This window comes from Bufo gargarizans, chromosome 3 (genome assembly GCF_014858855.1).
Source record: "Bufo gargarizans isolate SCDJY-AF-19 chromosome 3, ASM1485885v1, whole genome shotgun sequence".
NCBI lineage: Eukaryota > Metazoa > Chordata > Amphibia > Anura > Bufonidae > Bufo > Bufo gargarizans.
This window is the reverse complement of record NC_058082.1, coordinates 128,233,781-128,258,381: the sequence shown is the minus strand read 5'-3', so window position 1 is coordinate 128,258,381 and position 24,601 is coordinate 128,233,781. Positions and strand designations below refer to the sequence as shown.

Below are 24,601 nucleotides of genomic sequence, written 5' to 3'. Positions count from 1 at the left end.
ATTAAAATTTCTTCACAGAACGTATATGGTCCCTGCCAGACTCCACCGTTTATACCCCGAGATATCCCCTAAGTGCTTTAGGGGTTGTAAAGAAGAGGGGTCAATGATACACATTTTGTGGTCTTGCCCTGTTGTTAAACGCTTTTGGGCTCAAATAACAAACCTGTTATCGTCATTGCTAGACTGTAACTACCCATTGACATTACCTTTATGCCTTCTGGGTTATAAACCTTACTGGTTGACTTATGCCAGATTCAAACTATCCCAATTCATACTACCAGCAGCTAGAATCCACATTGCTTTCAAATGGCGCTCTAACTCACTCTGTTTCCAAGCAGTATTAGATAGGATTAATAAAATTCTACTATGTGAAAAAATGTCAGATATTCGCACTGACACATTCTCCACTTTTGAAAGGGTGTGGTAACCTTCGCTGTCTTCCTCCCATTCCTCAGATCTACGTTATAGTATTTCTTTATAAGCCCTGTATCAATATTATAATCTAATACAGCTCTGATGGATTAATGTGTTTGTTCCTCAAGTTTGGAAGTAAACCATTGTTATTTTGATATATGAAAAAATGTGATCAATGATATGTAGACCTCCAAGAGATGTAATTGTTCTATGTAACATATTCTGTTAATCATCACTGTAAGTTTTCGCTTACTTATACAAAAAATCCAATAAATGTTCTTTGAAACATAAAAATGCCCAACTATATGTGCAGGATGCATTACAACAAAATAGGGGCAAATCAAAATTAAATAATATACAAACCCATCAGGGACCAAAGATAACACAGCAGCAGACCACCATCTTAATACTATAACGTACGTTTGCAGTCAGCTTCCTCAGGGGGTCAAGAAAACATGTAGGCATTCAGACAAGCTATTAAAACTTCCGGCTAAAAAAATCTATTTTTTTTTTAAACAGACTGCACACATATTGTCCAGGTTCTGTCTATTTTTCTTGCAGAATCATTCACTTAAAGGGGTTCGCCAGGAATTAAGAAAATAAAAATACTTAAATATTACTTTATTATAAATGTATTCCCAAATACCTTTCATTAGTTATAATGGCTCATTTTGTCTAGGGAGCAATCATTAGGAGAAATAAAATGGCCGCCGTCCTATTAGTACACACAAAACCTGCTCTAACCACACGGAACTGAGCTATAGAGCTGCCTCATCCTCCTCTCCTACTTTTCAAGGATTATGATCCTGAATACAGCTGAATCTCTGTAGGAATGGAGTTCATGAGGAGACATGAAGTACAGAGAGGAGGTTGGGGTGAGGCAGAAGCCCTTGTATGCAGTCTCGATTACCACAGCCCCACATTACCACAGTCTGTCCTGTCCATCCTCTCTTTACTTCAGCTGTCTTCTCAAGAACTCCATTACTACAGAGACTCAGCTGAAGATCTTATCAGCTGTATTCAAGATCATAATCCCTGACAAGCAAAGCAGAGAGGAGGATGAGGCAGCTCTTTAGCTCAGTGTTTTGAAGTAACTTGTGCTGCTGTGTGACAGGTTTTGTGTGTACTAATAGGATGGCGGCCATTTTATAAGACAAAATGAGCCATAGGGCCATGAGGGGGAATATTTGGGAATATTTTTATAAAAAAGTGAAAACCCCTTTAAATGGATGAGCCTTGCTCAAAAATAGGGCTAAAGTAGTGCATGCTGCCATTTCCTCTACACAGGCCAATGGCCCATGTGGAAAATCGGAAGAGTGACTTGGCCCATTGATTATGTGTCACTGTTTAGTCTGTGTGATGTCTGTTCTACACTCAGACAGAACAAGGCTGTGAACATCACTCATCTAAATGAGCTCAAAGTCATTAGGTCATATTTAAAATCATGCACAGTAAAACCATAACCAAAATTACATTGAAAACTGGTCTTCTTCAGAAGTGGTTCTCTCAAAGAAAATGAACAGGAACTACCAATCTGTCAGAAAATCTGGTCTGGATAATTGGTCAGTGTTCTCCAAGAGATGGCCTTTTAGATAGGTTTCTCTGTATTTATTTAAAGGGAACCTGTCATCAACGTTATGCTGTGCTCGAACCACATAAGCCCCCCTCGGGGTGATCACATGGCTCATTTGTATAATTTTAAAAGTTCATATTTCGCTATATGCCTTCTAGTGTGGGGTTGATCCAGATGACAGAGCTTCTTTAAAGGGAACCTGTCATCAACATTAGGCTGTCCATACTGTTGGCAGCATAAAATAGAGACAGGGGAGTGGATTTCAGCGATCTATCATTTAAAAATTAAAAGTAAGTGGGTGCTGAGAACTAACATCACAATCATTGCAGACTGGGCCTGGAAAAGAGTCACGGCCACCTGAGAAGAGTCATGGTTATTCATGACTTCCTGCTCTCCTGCCCACCTGCTGATGACTGACAGTCTTCTGCCTAGTTTTCTCCCTTTCTCTCTAGGAGAGAACTGCCAACCATCAGCAGAAGGTCGGGAGAGCAGGAGATTATGTATAACCAGGACTCTTCTCAGGTAGATCTGACGCTTTTCAAGGCCTGGGCTGCAATGATTATGATGCTGGTTCTCGGCAACCACTTACTTTTAGCTCATGAGTGACACACAACTGAAATCAGCATTTCTGTCACTATTTTATGCTGCCCTCAGTAAGGCCAGCATAAAGTTGATAATAGGTTCCCTTTAAAGATGAAGCATCTCTGCGGACTAATGAATTTGCTCTATTCTACTTTTTATTCAGTCTTGTATGCCATGTATTTTGCTTCTACTCCCTTGCTTCTTCTTCAAATGAAAAACAATTTATTTAGCTTTACAATACACCTAGAACTTTGTGACTCTTTTATAGTATTGTTTATGACACAGATGACAAAGCCCGAGATAAGTAGCTACCTTTATGAAATTATATAAGACCTTACACCTGAGAACATACAATTAACAGCCCAAGCATCACACCTACTACCTACTCACAAATGTATCTATATATATCTTTCCCAATTTAGAGATGAAATGTGCTACAATAAAAATAAATCAAACAAGCAATCAAGACCATGGAAACTAAAAGGTCAATTGTCATTTAATGTCTTTACCATCACACCGCATACAGTGAGATGACTTTCCAGTGAGTCACGGTGAACACACTGAAGCGCCACAGAACATGATTTGCATCTAATTAGAAAATATTTACTTAGCCATATCCCAATACACCTACTTACCATCTGTACATCTCAACTCACTTAACATGCTGAAATGGAAACGAAAATGTTTTCCACGAGGACTAATCAGAAAGGCCGCCATCAGACACAATAAAGCATTTTAATAGGCACATTACCCAAGCGTATATTCTTTTCTCATTTACATGCAGCAATACACAAAGAGCCTAAGCTTAATAGTGCCCTAAAAAAGGTTTTATTAACATGATTATCAATGTACTAGGAACATGTAGCAATAAAGGGAAAAAGAGTTATCTGTGCAAACATACACAGAAAACATGAGATTATTTAATAAGGCTGGATCACAAAAATGACCTACTGCGTAAGGGTACTTTCACACTAGCATTTTTCTTTTCTGGTATTGAGTTACGTCCTAGGGCAGTGATGGTGAACCTTTTAGAGACCGAGTGCCCAAAACTGCAACCCAAAACTCACTTATTTATCGCGAAGTGCCAACATGGCCATTTACCCTGAATACTAATATAACTTATCTTCCATGTACTTTATAATTTATCTATAATAGCCTGCCTTCATTCAGTGAGCTGTCTGTGCCATTCATAGCATACCCTGCGCTGATGAATGGCAGAAAAAGTCTAAGGCATAGTGTTACACCTTGGACTTCTTCCAGGGTGCGGGTGCCCACAGAGAGGGCACTGAGTGCCGCCTCTGGCACCCGTGCCATAGGTTCGCCATCACTGTCCTAGGGGCTCAATACCGGAGAAAAACTGATCAGTTTTATCCTAATGCTTTCTGAATGGAGAGCAATTCCGTTTAGGATGCATCAGTTCAGTCCCTCTTACGGTTTTTCTCCAGAGAAAATACTGCAGTCAAAAATCCTGAACACTTGCCGGAATGCCGGCATTATTTTCCATTGAAATGCATTAATGCCGGATCCGGCCCCCAGTGTTCCGGCAAAACGGACCCGGATTTGTGGTCTGATGCGTAGACCTTTAAAAATGAGAAAAAAATTAATACCGGATCCATTTTTACGGATGACAATCGGAAAGACGGATCCGGTATTGCAATGCATTTGTGAGACGGATCTGCATCCGGATCCATCTCACAAATGCATCGGATTGCCGGAATTCTCTGCTGCAAGTGTGAAAGTACCCTAGAGCAGTGGTAGGCAAACTTTTTTGTCAACTGAGCCAAATATCGCCAAAACCACGATTGAAATTTCTCCACATTTTTAAAACCTAAAATATATAGGAAGGTACATTCTGTGGATGACGCTGTTATGTGTGGGGATCTGTGGAGGACGCTGTTATGTGGGGGATCTGTGGAGGACGCTGTTATGTCGGGGATCTGTGGAGGACACTGTTATGGGGGATCTGTGGAGGACAGTGTTATGGGGGATCTGTGGATGACGCTGTTATGGGGTGGATCTGTGGATGGCACTGTTAGGGGATGTGTGCTATGACACATAGGGCCATAAGGGGGGCCAGCATAAGACACACATATAGCATCTTATGCTGGTCCCCCTCATGGCCCTATGTGTCCCCTCATGTGTCCTAAACTGCGCACATAACTGGCTTTGTATGTAAAGTATTTTACTACTGTCTGAAACAATCTCTCTCCTATTGATAAAATGGCCAGCCTCTGTACTCACTTTCACTATGAATGCACGGTAGCGAGCGGGCCGGCCGGTGTTCTGCCACTTCTCTATACCCGGACAAAAGTCTATACCCGGAAGTGATGTAGCTGCACCGGAAGTCACTCGCTGCAGTGCATTCATAGTGAAAGAGTACAGAGGCTGGCCACTTTATCAATAGACGAGAGCTTGTTTCAGACAGTAGTAAAATACTTTACACACAAAGCCAGTTATGTGCGCGGGGCCCCTTCATATACAATCGCAGCATTTTCGGGTCGGCCAAATCGCCATATCGCATTTGGCGATTATCGCAATTCGATTATTTTTTATATATATCGTCTAGCCCTAGTCCTAGTGTGCAGGATGGGTCGCCGTGGGAGCCCGCACCAAAGAGCCGCTTGTGGCTCGCGAGCCGCACTTTGCTGACCACTGAATTAGACTTATTGTATCATCTTTTAGTTACAGATATCTATAACAACCAAACAGAAGGAGAAGGGAACAGAGACTCCACACCTATTGTCACCAAACGTAGCTTCCTCATACCCATGAGAAAGTCACAAGATGTATTAAAGATGTTGAATTATAGTCTGTATCATAGACCTTTTTAAATAAGAAAGAGATTGTAAATGAGCTCCTAACAGGCTCTGCCTCTGATGCAACCAGATGTAAGGTATCGATCCTAGAAGTCAATGTTCAACCTTTTAAAGGGTTTCTACCACTTTGATTTCACATAATTAGGTGTCAGACACTAGCGATCCGCTAGTGTCTGCTCTGCCAAACAATCCTGCTATAATAGCTTTTGGGGCAGCCGTTTACCTAAAAAAAGAACTTATATTAATATGCTAATGACCCTCTAGGTGCTATAGGGGCGTCATTAGCACCTAGAGGATCGGTCTACCGTCACAAGATGCCGCCGCCCAGCACGTCCCTCCAGCCCGCCCATCTCCTCCGGAATGCGATCAAACGGACACTTCACGCGCATGCGCCGTGCGCGGCTGTATTCGGCGCATGTGCAGTGAATGTCCGACGGCTTCCCTGCTCAGACATCTCCACTGCGCCTGCGCCGATGGAGCACTGTGACGTCATCGGCGCAGGCGCAGTTCCATCATCGGCGCCCAGCGCGTCCCTCCAGCCCGCCCATCTCCTCCGGAATGCGATCAAACGGACACTTCACGCGCATGCGCAGTGAATGTTCGACCGCTTCACTGCTCAGACATCTCCACTGCGCCTGCGCCGATGACGTCACAGATGTCTGAGCAGGGAAGCGGTCGGACATTCACTGCGCATGCGCCGAATACAGCCGCGCACGGCGCATGCGCGTGAAGTGTCCGTTTGATCGCATTCCGGAGGAGATGGGTGGGCTGGAGGGACGCGCTGGGCGGAGGCATCTTGTGACGGTAGACTGATCCTCTAGGTGCTAATGACGCCCCCATAGCACCTAGAGGGTCATTAGCTGCCCCAAAAGCTATTATAGCAGGATTGTTTGGCAGAGCAGACACTAGCGGATCGCTAGTGTCTGACACCTAATTATGTGAAATCAAAGTGGTAGAAACCCTTTAAGAGGCCTTGAGACATGACTCTGATGAAAATTAAGCAAGTGTCCCATTTGCAGACAGCTGTTTCGGGGTGATTGCCCCTTATGAGTGCAGAGCAGAGTACTGGCTTAAATGGATAAGAGGTTAGGATTTGAGGAGGATCTCACCTTGGGGATAGAGCGCTTTATTTGGAGTGAGGAGACTTATAGGCCATACATGCTTCCCAGGAGAAAAGGAGGAAACACAGGTGAGTGCTGCAGTTTGCTTTTTTTAAATGCTCCGAGAGATAGTACCCTTCAAATCCTGGCTTCACCAAATCTTCACTTTACAAAGTTAAGCCAGTTCTGCACTGATGAGGGGCAATCACCCCGAAACAGCTGTCTGCAGATGAGGTGCTGGCTTATATATTATCCAAGTCATGTCTTAAGGCCTAGTTAAAGGGTTGAACATTGACTTATAGGATAGCTGCCTTACATCTGATAGCAATAGAGGCGGAGCTTGTTGAAAGCTTATTTGCCTATTTCTTCCCAGAATTCCAGAGGAGTATGTATGGCCTATAAATCTCCTCACGCTGAATAAGACTTTTTAATTCACAACACACATTCATAAGTCAGGTTGAAGTAAGTGGTTCAAGTAAGCAGAAAAAGAACCAGAAAGTGACCATGGGCATAACATACATGAGGCTTAGGCCGAATGCCCACGGCCGTTTGGTATAGATCATACCAGTGTATTACTGTACTGTGGCGGCAGCAGGGAGCGCACGGCGTCAAAGCAACCAATGACGTTGTGCGCTCCTGCTCTCAGCAGGGATCCAGGCCGCGGCTCCACGGACCGCTCACGGCTGTGAAAAACGGCCGTGTGGATTCGGCCTTAGAGAAATGGTGAAAGAAGACAGAGCAGGAAGTGCTTGGATAACCAGAAGACCTATGATGACTTCCTCACTCCACCTACAGCATGAAAAACAGCTCCGTAGTACAAACTTCTGCCCTAGCAAAAAATGTTAAGAAGTATTGCGGTTTTAATGAAGGTACAGCACATTTCAGTCCTGTAAAATGCATCTGTAGGAGAACTGACAGGACTAAACATGGCGTCAGTCATGTGACTCTCAAAAGTATCATGTGACCTGGGCTTTCAGTTAACTTCCCGGATATATAACAAGTGAATAGTAGTGTATTGAGGAGCAGAACATGTCCACTATATACTGTATTACTACCTGCAGTAGCATCTCATGTCTCTCAGTCAATGTAGAAGCAGATCTCTGTGTGCGCTGTTTTATAAATCATTACGGACAGGCTCACTATGCTGCAGTTACTGTAATAACCACAATATAAATCATGATTCCTCCACTAGACCTAGTTACTTCACACATGAATTGCATTCAGTAACACTGCTGCTTACTGAATATCAGGGGAAAAACTGTGTCACACAAACGATGCCATGTTTCAGTTAGGCCATGAATGGATTACATAGGACTGATACATGAGCTACAGCATTCTTCCGCATATACTGTAGCAGTCAAATGCCTGATATTAGAAAGGTATGTATTAGGGATCGACCGATATTGATTTTTTAGGGCCGATACCGATACCGATAATTTGTGAACTTTCAGGCCGATAGCCGATAATTTATACCGATATTCTGGGAATTTTTATTTTTGAAAAAAAAATTAAAATTCCCACAAATCTGCTGAAAATTAATGTTTATTGTTAATGTGTATTTTTATTTTTTTTTGTAAATCTTTCTTTTTCATTTATATTTAATATTTTGGTGTTTTTATTTTTATTACTTTTTTTTTTTTTTAAACTAACTTTTAGCCCCCTTAGGGACTAGAACCCTTGTCCTATTCACCCTGATAGAGATCTATCAGGGTGAATAGGAGCTCACACTGTCCCTGCTGCTCTGTGCTTTGTGCACACAGCAGCATGGAGCTTATCATGACAGCCAGGGCTTCAATAGCGTCCTGGCTGCCATGGTAACCGATCGGAGCCCCAGCATTACACTGCTGGGGCTCCGATCGGAGGAGCAGGGGAGAGGGGATCCTGTGGGGGGGCGCACTGCGACTGGGGTGGGGGGGGAGCGCACCACTGCTTAATACTGGGGGGGAGGGGGGGCGCACTGCGCCACCAATGTCTGATACTGGGGGGCTTGGGGGGGGGCGCACTGCGCCACCAATGAAGCTTAATCTCTAATTTATTCATATACAGGAGGCGGGAGCTGGCTGCAGGATCACATAGCCGGCTCCCGACCTCTATGAGCAGTAGCTGCGATCCGCGGCACCTGAGGAGTTAACTACCGCAGATCGCAGCTACAGCTCATAGAGGCCGGGAGCCGGCGATGTGATCCTGCAGCTCCCGCCTCCTGTATATGAATGAATGTGAGATTAAGCTTCATTGGTGGCGCAGTGGCCATAGCTCCTCCCCTCCTCTTGTCCCCTGTCCTCCCATTGGCTGGAGCGGCAGCAGCAGCACAGGGGGAGGAGACACTGCTTCCTTCTCCCCTGTGCTGCTGCTGAGGGAACACGGAGAGCGCTGTCAGCAGCGCGATCTGTGTTCCCAGGACGTTATCGGAATATCGGCAAAATAAATGCCGATACCGATAACGTTCAAAATCCTGAATATCGGCCGATAATATCGGTAAATCCGATAATCGGTCGATCCCTAGTATGTATGCAGACTTTGAAATATGCCTATATTAGAAAATTTTATGATTTCCAATTATATTAACAAATAAAAATAAATAGATCTGACAAACATGGAAATTTAACCCATCCCCGATATATGACATAATAGTATGCCATGGTGTACTATTGACGTGCCGCATTTTGACATACTATTACGTCATGGTGATCGAGTGGGAACTGGAGAGGTGCGCGCCAGATCACGGCAGTGGCCCGGCAGTCTCTGATAGCCAGGCACCTGCTGTATCCGCCGGCATAGCTGTAAAAGCCAATGCCGGCGGATTAACCCCTTCTATGATGCGGTCAGCATTGACCGTAGCATAGAAGGTGTTTGCAGCGGGTGAGGGAGCCCATCAGGTCCCCGCCACAGTGACAAGGACCCGATGGGTGACAAGGCAGCCCGGTGCCATGCACAGGCTGCCCAATGTCTTGCACAGCATCGGGACCTGCCTTCGACGGGGGCCGAGGAGATCCAGCCCCAGGCATTCTTCATGGGCAAAAGCCTCCAGTTCAGTCACATTCTTAGGCTTGCGCGCTGCAACTTTCTTTAAGTCCCACCAGAGGTTCTCAATCGGATTTAAGTCTGGTGACTGCGATGGCCACTTCAAAATGTTCCAGCCTTTAATCTGCAACCATGCTCTAGTGGACTTGGAGGTATGCTTGGGATCATTGTCCTGTTGAAAGGTCCAACGTCTCCCAAGCCTCAGGTTTGTGACGGACTGCATGACATTTTCATCCAATATCTCCTGGTACTGAAGAGAATTCATGGTACCTTGCACACGCTGAAGCTTTCCTGTACCTGTTAGAAGCAAAACAGCCCCAAAGCATGATTGACCCCCCGCCATGCTTCACAGTAGGCAAGGTGTTCTTTTCTTCATAGGCCTTGTTCTTCCTCCTCCAAACATAGCGTAGATCCATGGGCCCAAACAGTTCTAATTTTGTTTCATCAGTCCACAGAACACTATCCCCAAACATTTGTGGTTTGTCCACATGACTTTTGGCGTACTGCAGTCGACTCTTCTTATTCTTTGGAGACAGCAAGGGGGTGCGCCTGGGAGTTATGGCATGGAGGCCTTCATTACGCAGTGTGCGCCTTATTGTCTGAGCTGAAACTTCAGTACCCACATCTGACAAATCTTTTTTCAGTTCCTCAGCAGTCACACAGGGACTTTTCTCCACTTTGCGCTTCAGGTAGCACACAGCAGTCGAAGTCAGCATCTTCTTTCTGCCACGACCAGGTAGCGTTTCAACAGTGCCCTTTGCCTTGAATTTGCGAATGATGCTTCCTATGGTGTCTCTTGGTATGTTTAACATATTTGCAATCTTCTTATAGCCATTGCCCTTCCTGTAAAGAGAAATCACCTCTTCTCTTGTCTTCCTGGACCATTCTCTTGACTTCACCATGTTTGTAAACACACCAGTAAATGTCTAGAAGGAGCTGAGTATCACAGTCCTTTTAAATCTGCCTAATTGGTGCTTATTATGCTTGATTGCTGCTCCTTGACATCCATAGGTGTTTTCAATACCTGATCGAAAACACTTGAATGAACCTCTGTTCTTAAGAGTGGTGGTCTTTAAGGGGTTGAATAATTGTGTCAATGAAGAAATCACAAAAAACATTTAATACTGTATTACAAAAACAATTGATGTCATTTTAGTTGCATTTGGTTCTTTAAAAAGTCCTTGTAAGATTTCATTCTGAACACAATTACAAATGTACACTAAATTCCCTAAAACCCTTTACAGCATTGGGGGTTGAATAATTTTGAACACAACTGTATATCACATGATCCACCCCATCCAATGAACATCACAAAAAAAAAAAAGACGATCGGAAGAAGAAATAAGGCATTCAGAAAATGGAGACATAAAAACCTATTTCTTTTTCAAAAATGCTTTATTATGTAAAACTGAAACAAAGTGGACATATTTGATATCACTGTGTCCATAACAACCTGCCCTATAAAAATAACACATGATCAACCCTGTCAGATGAATGTTGTAAAAAAAAAAAAAAATATTTAAACAGCCATTTTTTTGTTACCTTGCCTCACAAAAAAAACTTAATATACAGCAATTGAAAATCATATGTAACCCAAAATAGTACTAACAAAACTGGCACCTTATTACCTAGTTTCCAAAATGGGGTCACTTTTTGGGATTCTCTGCTGTAACGGTGCATCAGGGGGGCTTCGAATGGGACATGGGATCTAAAAACAAGTCTAGTAAAATCTGCCTTCTAAAAACTATACAGCGCTCCTTTTCTTCTACTCACTGCTGTGTGCACTTACATCAGTTTACGACCACATGTGGGGTGTTTCCGTGTGCTGTCCGCATTCGTTGCTCCGTTCAGTGGCCCCGCTAAAAAAAATATAACATGTCCTATTCTTGTCCCCGCTTTACTGACAACAATAGACATTTATATTGAAGGCTGTCCGTGCCGTTCCGCAAATATTGAGTTTTATTTAGCTGTTAACCCTCAATGTGTTAAAGAAAAAAATTTATTAAAATTGAAAACCTGCCCAAAAAGTGAAATTTTGAAATTTCATCTCCATTTTCCTTTAATTCTTGTGTTTCCACTCTGTAAGCCCCACAAAGTGACTTCAGACCTGAAGTGGTCCTTAAAAAAGTGGGTTTGGGAAATTTTCTTAAAAATTAAATTACATTTACAAAATGATGCCAACATAAAGTAGACATATGAGGAATGTTAAGTAATAAATATTTTATGAGGTATCACTTTCTGTTTTAAAAGCAGAGAAAATGAAATTTAGAAAATTGCAAATTTTTCAAAATTTTGGGTAAATTTGTGATTTTTTTCATAAATAAAAATTAAATATATTGACTCAAATTTATGACTAAAAGTGCTCCAAAGCTATTACCGCATAAAGTGACATGTCAGATTTGCAAAAAATGGCCTGGGCAGAATGGCGAAAATTGGCCCGGGGTAGAAGGGGTTAATTATCTGACCTAAGAGGGTGTTTTTTTTTTTTCTGCAGTTCCATCGGTTTAGCGTCTAAGAAGAATCATTTTGATATTTTGTGAGGAGCATGCAAGTATAGGAAAGCACGTGTAGGGATATCTTTCCTTTCAGTGAACTGAAATGGTCTAAATGTCCCAGTGACTTTATTGATCCAGATAACCTCTGATATACTTCCAGTTATACCTCAAATACATAAGAATAGCAAATAAACCCATTAACAAATTCGGTATTAATTTACTATACACCGAATGATAGTATTAGAGTTTTCCAGCCGTGGTCGGCTTTTCATGTACCACTGATCAGCAGCTTGATGTAAAACTTAATGGGATTCTGTCATCAGAAATTAGGCCTATAACCTAAACATATGGCGAGGTCGGTACTAATACACAGAATCCTAAATTGACCTTATCAAATGCGCCTGTGGCTCTATAATCATATTAAACAGGTTTATATAACCTGTCACTCACGTCACAATTGTGTCCAAGGGGAAGTCTCACGATGCAATGTGCCCGGCTGCAGCCATCTCCTTCCGGTGCCCAGCGCCGCCCTCTGAATTGAAATCGCCGCCCTCCTGTTCATTAGAGCCGCCTACCTCAGTCATCGCCACCTCTCTAACGTCCGCTCTCCTCAGCCAGATCCCGCGCATGCGCACTAGGTATCACCTGATGCACCCGTGCGGGATCCTGGCAGCGGCCTAGTTATGCGAAGTGCGCATGCACCGGCCGGCGCACTTCGCTAGAACCTGCCTTGGTTGCCAGATTACAGCCTACAGCCATCCAACCTCTTACAGCCGAGTGATACCTAGTGCGCACGCGCGGGATCTGGCTGAGGAGAGCGGATGTTAAAGAGGAGGCGATGAACTGAGGTAGGCGGATCTAATGAAAAGAAGGGCGGCGATTTCGATTCAGAAGGCGGCGCTGGGCACCGGAAGGAGATGGCTGCAGCCGGGCACATTGCATCGTGAGACGTCCCCTTGGACACAATTGTGACGTGAGTGACAGGTTATATAAACCTGTTTTATATGATTATAGAGCCACAGGGCGCATTTGGTAAGGTCAATTTAGGATTCTGTGTATTAGTACCGACTCGCCATATGTTTAGGTTATAGGCCTAATTGCCGATGACAGAATCCCTTTAAATAATGGACATAAAAATTGGTCAAGCACTCAATGAGTTAATTTTGTGATCCACGAAAAACCCTGTCATTCAGTTGTACACAAATTAAAATCTCGTAATTAGCTGTCTACAGTTCCATTTTTGTAATTAGTTTCTTGGCCCCTAGAGCAAATAAAGGGTACATTATGAGACAATTTATTTTTAAATAGATTCTTCTCAGGCTCTCTGGCTGTCCAAATCCAGACACAATATCCAATTTTAAGGAAGTTAAATATATTAAAAAAGGAAATCATAATTGAAAATAAGTGCCCAATTTAGTCCTCATTAAGGCTGTTTCAGCTCAACCTGTTCTGAGTTTTAAATCCAAACCAGTTCACACTACATTACAAAAACGACTCTTCACACCCAAGTGTTATAAAGTTTGAAAAAGAATACAAATCTAAAAATAAAAAGCATTACAACAAAAAGAGTACAGGTCAACTCTAAGAATAAGACCACAAAGCCCACCTTTTTGGAAACATGGATACCAGGGCCTCCCGTTTTGCACAGCATACAGCATCTTGCCAAAATATTCTTGCATCCAATTCTCATTAGGGATGCTCCACAAACAAAACACAGTTCCTCATCATCCACACCCCCTCTTTCCCACACCCACCCTTCGTTAGGTCAACATCTTTTTGTAAATATAAACTAGAGGTAAAACACAGAAATATCAAGAAGCTGAGAGCATATAAGGGGGTCTAGGTGTTGGGACCTCCAGCAATGACAAAAACCATGAGGAAGGCAATGGCAACCGTTTGCCATCACCTCACTCCTTGAAGATTTATGTATGTGGAGATCTGCATTTATATAAATGGAACATATACTATAAATGAGAACTAGACATAAATAGTCAGAAACACCAATCCTTTTTACACATTTGAGATGTTTAAGTAGATGAAATAAAATACAAGATGGCGTGCTGGAGCTCATCTTTACTTGAGTTTTCACTACAGTGCCTGTTTCCAAATCAGGATACCAGGTCTCAGTGGTGGAGAGTTATCATTCCCTTACGCCGAAAAAGTGGAGTTAAAACGTTGCAGGTGCGACTTTAAAAAAAATTGTCACATTTCCCCTTTTTCGACATTTTTCTAACAGAGGGTGTGGCAAGGGTGATGAATGGGGCGTGGCAAGACACAGTGACAAATTTATCTTCATTTACACCAGTTTTCTACGGCAGCTCTGAGCACGGACTACAGGAGGATGGGCCTTATTCATTTATTACGCGCATCCGCCGTCACAGAAAGCGCCGGTCTTGATAAATATCCCCCTTGGTTTTTGCTTTTGCACCCCTGAATATGTCTGATTTTAAACTGAGGCACATTTTAAGTACTGCTGACAAACACAGCCATATACATCTATATGGTGGTGTAGGCAAGAACAGGGTGACTAAGAGCCTGAGTGTAACGTGGCTATAGGGACTTTAAAACTGCTGATGTTACAGGGGTTGTCGGTGATTTATTTGGAGAAACAGTGACATTCTTGCCACGATCTGTGTCTGAAGATTTAGGTCAGCCCTATTCATTTGGATGAATGGGCAGAAATGCCAAACCCTGTCCAAGGATAAGGGGGCGTTGTACTCTGAAAAAAGGAAAAATCAACTTTAAGGGAACCTGTCATCAACTTTATGCTGACCTCACTAAGGGCAGCATGAAATAGTGACAGAGATGCTGATTTCAGCGGTGTGTCACTTATGAGCTAAAAGTAAGTGGTTGCCGAGATCCAGCATCATAATCATTGCAGCCCAGGCCTTGAAAAGAGTCATGGCTACCTGAGAAGAGTCATGGTTATACATAATCTTCTGTTCTCTCCTAGAGAGAAAGGGGGAAAACTAGGTAGAAGACGGTCAGTCATCAGCAGGTGGGCAGGAGAGCAGGAACTCATGAATAACCAGGACTCTTCTCAGGTGGCCGTGACTCTTTTCCAGGCCCAGTCTGCAATGATTGTGATGTTGGTTCTCAGCAACCACTTACTTTTAAATTTTAAATGCCAGACAGCTGAAATCAACTCACCTGTCTCTACTTTATGCTGCCATTAGTATGGACAGCATAATGTTAATGACAGGTTCCCTTTAAAGAAGCTCTGTCACCTGGATCAACCCTACCCTAGAAGGCATATAGCGAAATATGAACTTTTAAAATTATACAAATGAGCCATGTGATCACCTCAAGGGGGGCCTATGTGGTTCGAGCACCGCTCCAGCGACACCTCTGATGCTTGACTATGACGCCCCTCTGCTTTTAATCACGCCTCCCTTTCCATTAGATTGACAGCGCTATCCCTTTGTAGAACGACATGTGCGCACATCTTCGTCTTGATCCTGACGAGCAAAGATGTATAGTGCGCACGTGCTGTCAAGCCACTGTACCTGGTAGTGGCGGCCTGGGTAAGGGTCCATTCACATGTCCGCAAAAGGGTCCACACCCGTTCCGCAATTTTGTGGAACGGGTGCGGACCCATTCATTCTCTATGGGTCCGGACGTGGAGCGGAGAACACACTATGTGCTCTCCGCTTTCGCATTTGCGGAGCGCGGCCCCGAACTTCCGGTCCGCAGCTCCGCAAAAGACAGAACATGTCCTATTCTTGTCCGCAGCTGGGGACAAGAATAGGCATTTCTATAGCGGGTGCCGGCCGGGTGTGTTGCGGATCCGCAATTTGCGGGTCCGCAACACACCACGGACGTGTGAAAAATAAAATAACTTTCTATGTACCCTACTGATTATCCCAAGCAATACAGTATGTGTGCTTGGGATATAGTGTGAGTGCATGGCAAGCTGTATGTAATCAGTAGCAGCTTCTCCCTGCACTGCAAAACTACAATTTACTTCATTTTCACTTTATTGAAAATTTGCCTGTCAATTTTGCCAAATATTTGCTACAAAAACTAAACGTCAAAGCAAAAAAAAGGCAGTTTTGAATGTATCCCTTTCTTTCATCTACCCTGCCCCCACGCTCAATCACTTCAGGACCAATTAAAAAAAAATATATTTTCATAAGGCGTTCTCTGATCCCGGTTATTTCTGGCTGGTGTCATCTGTATTACACAGCTGACACCCGCTGCCTGTTGAGCGGACTCAGATCATGAGCATGCTCCACATACCCATCCCACACAGCTGACATATTTATGTGGATCAGTTGGGAAGGGGTTAAATAGGACCTAGCACCAATTCTGACATGTCTGTTTTAGTAAATAATTGCATTCCCCCCTAAACAACAATTCTGGGGCATTTTCTCATATAGCTCTATCTTGTGCCATTCCTGTTCTATTCCATCTAATAATTTATGAACTACAACTGCCGTCCCCGCTCCACTTTAATTAAAAGGCCCAGGTATGATGACATGTTCACTGCCTGGACCTGTTAAAGTGCAGAGGTCACAGCAGGTGCAGAGACCGCAGAGCCTCTAGGTGCAATGGCAATGCCCCCGTTGTTCCTAGAGGCTAATTTTCATATTTTAAAACATCATTTTTCTCACCTACGAACATGGGACCACCACAGATGCCTTTAGCTGCCAATTGCACATGTAACAGGTGAGCAAGTTTCATAGGTACAAAGGGAGTGATGTTATTTACATAGGACTGAATGCTGAGGGGGCAATGTTATTTACAGGGGAATGTATGTTGAAGGTGGCTGGTGGGGGGAATGATGTTATTTACATGGGACTGAATGTTGAGGGGGTGATATTTACATGGGATTGCATGTTGGAGGTGGCAGGAGATGGGGTGATATTATTTACTTGGGACAGTATGTTGAAGGTGGCTGGGGAGGAGGTGATGTTATTTACATGGGACTGTATTTTGGAGGGGGCTGTAGATAGACAGGGATGCTATTTACATGGGACTGCATATTGGAGGGGGCTGGCGAGATGGTGTGATGTTATTTACATGGGACTCTATGGTGGAGGGAGGGAAATAGTGTTATTTACATTGAACTATATATTGGAGGGGCTGAAGGGAGGAGAGTGAGGTTATTTACATGGGACTGTATGGTGGAGAGAGAAATATAACTACAGGGGCCAGTATAAATACTGGTGGCACTTCAGGGTGAGCATTATAACAGTAGGGGGCAGTATAAATACAATAGACACTGTAGGGGTATTATAAATCCAGGAGACATTAGGCGTTCTTATTACTACTGGGGGCTCTATAGGAGTGACTTATAGATCTGCCTTATTTCTAGTAGGAGCACTATGGGGGCCTTATTACTACTGAGGGGTCTGTAGAGAGCTTTATTACCACTGGGGGAACAATAGGGGGGCCTTATTTCTACAGGGGGCTCTGTGAGGGCATTATTAATACTGGAGGGCTCTTCTACTAATGGGGGCATTCTTGGGGAGTATTATCACTCCCACAGTAGGGCACAGTAGGGTAGTATTACTAATGAGAGCATTCTAGAAGGGAATTACTATTGGTGGGACTTGGAGGAGCACTATTACTATGGGGGGGGGGGGGACTATTATTTCTTCAGTATAGTATTTGGGGGTATTGGGGAGCACAGTGAGCAGCAGAATAACACTGTGTGGACTCCAGGTTGGGGGATGATGGCAGAAAAGTGATAAAGCTATGTCTGTGCGTCACACTCTGCGGAGACAAGGTACGGCTGAGAGAAGTGTCCGGACCAAATGGAGAAGTTTATGACAGAGAAGATCTACATCGGAGGAGACATCACCTGGGAGGCACTGGATGTGACAGGTATGTGATGCTGTATAGCAAGTGTGGTGTGTGAGGGGAGACTTAGAGAACTGGGCGATATTCATCGGGGGTTGGGCCCCGGATCTTTTAAACCCTAGCAACGCCCCTGCTTTAAAGGGAACCTGTCACCATGAAAAAGCAGTAATCTATGGGCACTGTGTTATAGAGCAGGAAGAACTGAGCAGATTGATATAGTTTTGTGGGAAAAGATTCAGGAAAACTTGTAAATTATGCATTTAAACTTATTTATGCATAGGAGTCAAGTGAGCATTCCTACTTGATGACTGACAGCCTCCCCTGTATGATTAGTCAGGCAGAGTCAGCTGTCAATCACTGAGTGGCCCCACCCACATGACTCAGATGCATACAAAGAGTAGAGATTTAAATGCATAAATTACAATTTTGATGCAATCTTTTCCAATAAAACAATATATCAATCTGCTGAGCTCCTCCTGCTCTATAACAAGCTGCCCGCAGATTGCACTGCATTTCGTGGTGACAGGTTCCCTTTAACAGAATATTTTCTAAAAATAAAATATTTTACCTAGAAATTCCTTACACATTCCCCAATATAAGTCTCCTTGCTTCCTGGGAGTTTTGTGCAACAAACGGGGGCCACCATGGGCCAACTGCAGGCTCTCACAATCCTTTCCAAAAAGGGAAAGAGAAATGAACAAATCATTTTTATTTTTAGCCTCCTGATGTTCCTGCAAATACAATTCCCAAGCCTGGAGCATGCCGTTATCACCCATAATTCATTTTTGCATCTTGCGGTGGATCTGAATTTGGAAAAGTTTGATGTTCGAAGAATCTCATATTGCGGTGAATATCCACCGTAAATGACTAATAAAACAAGGGTGTTCTGCCTGATCATATATCACATCATGGAGGCCGCTGCTTGGTGGGAACATGCTGTACACAACTACTTAGATCTATTTAAGGGAATATCCAGATGGCACTCATTTTGTACATTTCTGAGCGCTGTGCCCAAATGGAGAACAAGCAACCATTTCTGGTAAGCAAAAAACATTGGGATCTGGAGAATTCACAAATACAAATAGGAGAAAATGATTTATTTTTTTTGCCGAAGGAGTAATTACAGCTAGTTATTATTCAGCCTATGCATACATGAAAACCTGCATTTTATCGCTGCCAGTCTGCGTAAAATACCACATTAATAACTTGCCTGATCAATGTAAAATGCAGTTCCAGCTCGTATCTCCCTTCTCTGCTTGAGATCAGATTCAGTGGTATCTCTGGAGAGAGAAATATACTCGACCTCCCGCTTAGTCAGCTCCTGTAATAACAACCACAACAGAAACATTACAAACACTACAGAACACTCTGATCAAAATGTTGTTATTGCATTTTGAAAACGTATAGGTATATAAATAGAATATTAATTTAAAGTGCTTCTGTCACCCCACTAAACGCATTATTATTTTTTTTGTCTACTTATAATACCTATCCTGCCATACATTATGTTATTAATAATTTTCGTTCAGTAGATTTAGCCAAAAACTTACTTTTATGATATGCTAATTACCTTTCTACCAGCAAGTAGGGCGTTTACTTGCTGGTAGCAGCCGCAGAAAACCGCCCCCTCCTTGTGTTGATTGACAGGGCCAGCCGCGATCTCCTCCGGCCGGCCCTGTCAGCATTTCAAAAATCGCGCGCCCGTGTTAATTCGGCGCAGGCACTCTGAGATAAGGAGGCTCGCCTCCTCAGCACTCCCTCAGTGCGCCTGCACCGATTACGTCACCGAAAGAGAAGACGTTATCGGCGTAGACGCACTGAGGGAGTGCTGAGGAGGCGAGCCTCCTTATCTCAGAGCGCCTGCGCCGAATCAACACAGGCGCGCGATTTTTGAAATGCTGACACGGCCGGCCGGAGGAGATAGCGGCTGGCCCTGTTAATCAACACAAGGAGGGGGCGGTTTTCTGCGGCTGCTACCAGCAAGTAGACGCCCTACTTGCTGGTAGAAAGGTAATTAGCATATCATAAAAGTAAGTTTTTGGCTAAATCTACTGAACGAAAATTATTAATAACATAATGTATGGCAATATGGCAGGATAGGGATTATAAGTAGACAAAAAATAATAATGCGTTTAGTGGGGTGACAGAAGCCCTTTAACCACCTCAGCTCCCCTAGCTTAAAGGGCTTCTGTCACCCCATTAAACCGTTTTTTTTTTTTTCTTTACTAATAATCCCTACACTGCGATCTCATTATACATAAGCTAATTAATGATTTTCGTTCAGTAGAATTTGTTAAAAATCGATTTTTGAAATATGTAAATTACCTTGCTACCAGCAAGTAGGGCGGCTACTTGCTGGTAGCAGCCGCATCCTCCGATGGTAATGACGCCCCCTCTGCTTGTTGATTGACAGATCCCGTCCGCTGGCCCTTTCTCTGCTGGCCCTGCCTGTTTTGATTCAATATCTGGCGCCTGCGCCGCAGCCGTACCTCTCTTCAATCTGCGCAGGGGCACTGAGAGGCGGCCACTCGCTTGGCCGCTCGCTCCTCAATGCGCCTGCGCCGGGTGTAGATGTGACGTCATCGGCGCAGGCGCATTGAGGATGGAGCGGCCGAGCGAGTGGCCGCCTCTCAGTGCGCCTGCGCAGATTGAAGAGGGGTACGGCCGCGGCGCAGGCGCCAGATATTGAATCAAAAGAGGCAGGGCCAGCAGAGAAAGGGCCAGCGGACGGGATCTGTCAATCAACAAGCAGAGGGGGCGTCATTACCATCGGAGGATGCGGCTGCTACCAGCAAGTAGCCGCCCTACTTGCTGGTAGCAAGGTAATTTACATATTTCAAAAATCGATTTTTAACAAATTCTACTGAACGAAAATCATTAATTAGCTTATGTATGATGAGATCGCAGTGTAGGGATTATTAGTAAAGAAAAAAAAAAGAAACGGTTTAATGGGGTGACAGAAGCCCTTTAAACACCCTTAATGACCAGACCACTTTTTACAATTCTGCACTACACTACTTTCACCGTTTATTGCTCGGTCATGCAACTTACCACCCAAATGAATTTTACCTCCTTTTCTTCTCACTAATACAGCTTTCATTTGGTGGTATTTCATTGCAGCTGACATTTTTACTTTTTTTTTGTTATTAATCGAAACTTAACTAAATTTTTGCAAAAAAATGAAATTTTTCACTTGCAGTTGTAAAAAATTTTAAAAAAAATCTATATATAAATTTTTCTCTAAATTTATTGTTCTACATGTCTTTGATTAAAAAAAACATGTTTGGGTAATAAAAAGAAATGGTTTGGTTAAAAGTTATAGCGTTTACAAACTATGGTATAAAAATGTGAATTTCCGCATTTTGAAGCAACTCTGAATTTCTGAGCACCTGTCATGTTTCCTGAGGTTCTACAATGCCCAGACAGTAGAAAAACCCCACAAATGACCCCATTTCGGAAAGTAGACACCCTAAGGTATTCGCTGATGGGCATAGTGAGTTCATAGAACTTTTTATTTTTTTGTCACAAGTTAGCGGAAAATGATGAATTTTTTTATTTATTTATTTTTCCTTACAAAGTCTCATATTCCACTAACTTGTGACAAAAAATAAAAACTTCCATGAACTCACTATGCCCATCATGAAATACCTTGGGGTTTCTTCTTTCCAAAATGGGGTCACTTGTGGGGTAGTTATACTGCCCTGGCATTTTAGGGGCCCAAATGCGTGAGAAGTAGTTTGAAATCCAAATGTGTAAAAAAAATGGCCTGTGAAATCTGAAAGGTGCTCTTTGGAATGTGGGCCCCTTTGCCCACCTAGGCTGCAAAAAAGTGTCACACATGTGGTATTGCTGTACTCAGGAGAAGTAGGGCAATGTGTTTTGAAGTGTCTTTTTACATATACCCATGCTGGGTGAGAGAAATATCTCGGCAAAAGACAACTTTTCCCATTTTTTTATACAAAGTTGGCATTTGACCAAGATATTTATCTCACCCAGCATGGGTATATGTAAAATGACACCCCAAAACACATTCCCCAACTTCTCCTGAGTACGGTGATACCACATGTGTGACACTTTTTTGCAGCCTAGTTGCGCAAAGGGGCCCAAATTCCTTTTAGGAGGGCATTTTTAGACATTTGGATCCCAGACTTCTTCTCACGCTTTAAAGCCCCTAAAAAGCCAGGGCAGTATAAATACCCCACATGTGACCCCATTTTGGAAAGAAGACACCCCAAGGTATTCAATGAAGGGCATGGGGAGTTTATAGAATTTTTTTTTTTTGGGCACAAGTTAGCGGAAATTGATTTTTTTTAGTTTTTTCTCACAAAGTCTCCCTTTCCGCTAACTTGGGACAATTTTTTTATCTTTCATGGACTCAATATGCCCCTCACGGAATACCTTGGGGTGTCTTCTTTCCGAAATGGGGTCACAAGTGGGGTATTTATACTGCCCTGGCATTTTAGGGGCACTAAAGCGTGAGAAGAAGTCTGGAATATAAATGTCTAAAAAACTTTTACGCATTTGGATTCCGAGAGGGGTATGGTGAGTTCATGTGAGATTTTATTTTTTTGACAAAAGTTAGTGGAATATGAGACTTTGGAAGAAAAAAAAATATATATATATATTTCCGCTAACTTGGGCCAAAAGAAATGTCTGAATGGAGCCTTACAGTGGGGTGATCAATGACAGGGGGGTGATCAGGGAGTCTATATGGGGTGATCACCCCCCTGTCATTGATCACCCCCCTGTAAGGCTCCATTCAGACGTCCGTATGCGTTTTGCGGATCCGATCCATGTATCCGTGGATCCGTAAAAATCATACGGACGTCTGAATGGAGCCTTACAGGGGGGTGATCAATGACAGGGGGGTGATCAGGGAGTCTATATGGGGTGATCATTGATCACCCCCTGTAAGGCTCCATTCAGCCGTCCGTATGTGTTTTGCGGATCCGATCCATGTATCCGTGGAGCCGTAAAAAACATACGGACGTCTGAATGGAGCCTTATGGGGGGGGTGATCAATGACAGGGGGATGATCAATGACAGGGGGGTGATCAGGGAGTCTATATGGGTGATCACCCCCCTGTCATTGATCACCCCCCTGTAAGGCTCCATTCAGAAGTCCGTATGTGTTTTGCGGATCCGATCCATGTATCCGTAGAAATCATACGGACGTCTGAATGGAGCCTTACAGGGTGGTGATCAATGACAGGGGGGTGATCAGGGAGTCTATATGGGGTGATCAGGGGTTAATAAGTGACAGGTGGGGGGGGTGTAGTGTAGTGGTGTTTGGTGCTACTTATTACAGAGCTGCCTGTGTCCTCTGGTGGTCGATTCAAGCAAAAGGGACCACCAGAGGACCAGGTAGCAGGTATATTAGACGCTGTTATCAAAACAGCGTCTAATATACCAGTTAGGGGTTAAAAAAATCGCATCTCCAGCCTGCCAGCGAACGATCGCCGCTGGCAGGCTGGAGATCCACTCGCTTACCTTCCGAGCCTGTGTGCGCGCGTTCACAGGAAATCTCACGTCTCGCGAGATGACGCGTATATGCGTGACTGTGCGCAGAGCTGCCGCCTCCAGAACGCGATCCTGCGTTAGGTGGTCCGGAGGCGGTTAAACTTTATTTTCTTATAAATTAAAAACAATTTTTTTTTTGCTTCTTTTACATCTGTATTGTAATGCATTGCCTGTTAGTGTATTACACTGAGTAATACACAAACAGGTTGCCTAGGAGACCCAGACACAAAAAAAAAACGGTCCTATTAGAATCTACAGGGACTGTTGGTCAGTGAAAACGGACAAAATAGAACACCCTCATTGCACTAAAGGACTAATTGCACATTAAGAAAAAGTATCGTAACTTGGGGATGGAGCCTCGGATCAACAAAAGAAAAACGTTGTTTTAATCATGTAAACAACAGCTACAGTTGTAAGAAAAAGTATGTGAACCCTTTGGTATGATATGGATTTCTGCACAAATTGGTCATAAAATGTGATCAGATTTTCATCTAAGTCACAACAATAGACAATCACAGTCTGCTTAAACTAATAACACACAAAGAATTAAAGGGAACCCATCACCTCTACTATGCTACCCTCACTGAGCGTTTCTAAATGTTCATTGTGTTACCCTAAACATATAAATTACACTTTTCATTTCATTTGCAGACGAATTCAATAAGTATGATGCATTTTTGTACTTCCCGCCTTTTATGCAAATTAACATAAGAGTCATATCTTACTGGTGTGACCAGAGAAGAGTCATATTTTCAAGCTCTGACTCATCTCAGGTTAATTTGCATATGTATCAAATCTTTTTTTTTTTTTACACAATAAAAGCACACAGAGCTATGGGTACTGGGTATTGCGGATGTGCTAGTGGTGATCTAGCAACCCATGTCCTCAGCTCTATACCCAAAATCCAGGTGACAGGTTCCCTTTAAATGTTACCATGTTTTTCTTAAACACACCATGTAAACATTCACAGTGCAGATGGAAAAAGTATGTGAACCCTTGGATTTAATAACTGGTTGAACCTCCTTTGGCAGCAATAACTTCAACCAAACGTTTCCTGTAGTTGCAGATCAGACGTGCACAATGGTCAGGAGTAATTCTTGACCATTCCTCTTTACAGAACTGTTTTAGTTCAGCAATATTCTTGGGATGTCTGGGGTGAATCGCTTTCTTGAAGTCATGCCACAGCATCTCAATCGGGTTGAGGTCAGGACTCTGACTGGGCCACTCCAGAAGGCGTATTTTCTTCTGTTTAAGCCATTCTATTGTTGATTTACT

General features: G+C 43.3%; 1 protein-coding gene across 2 annotated transcripts in view; it reads right to left on the bottom strand.

The window, feature by feature from the left end:
• The window catches only part of VWA8 (von Willebrand factor A domain containing 8), a 429,985-nt gene that overhangs the window by 333,335 nt on the left and 72,049 nt on the right, over positions 1-24,601 (bottom strand). For both annotated transcript variants that reach the window (XM_044284760.1, XM_044284761.1), the window contains exon 5: positions 19,017-19,127. In XM_044284760.1, coding sequence (XP_044140695.1) covers positions 19,017-19,127 — 111 coding nt within the window. The remainder of the gene's footprint in view (positions 1-19,016; positions 19,128-24,601) is intronic.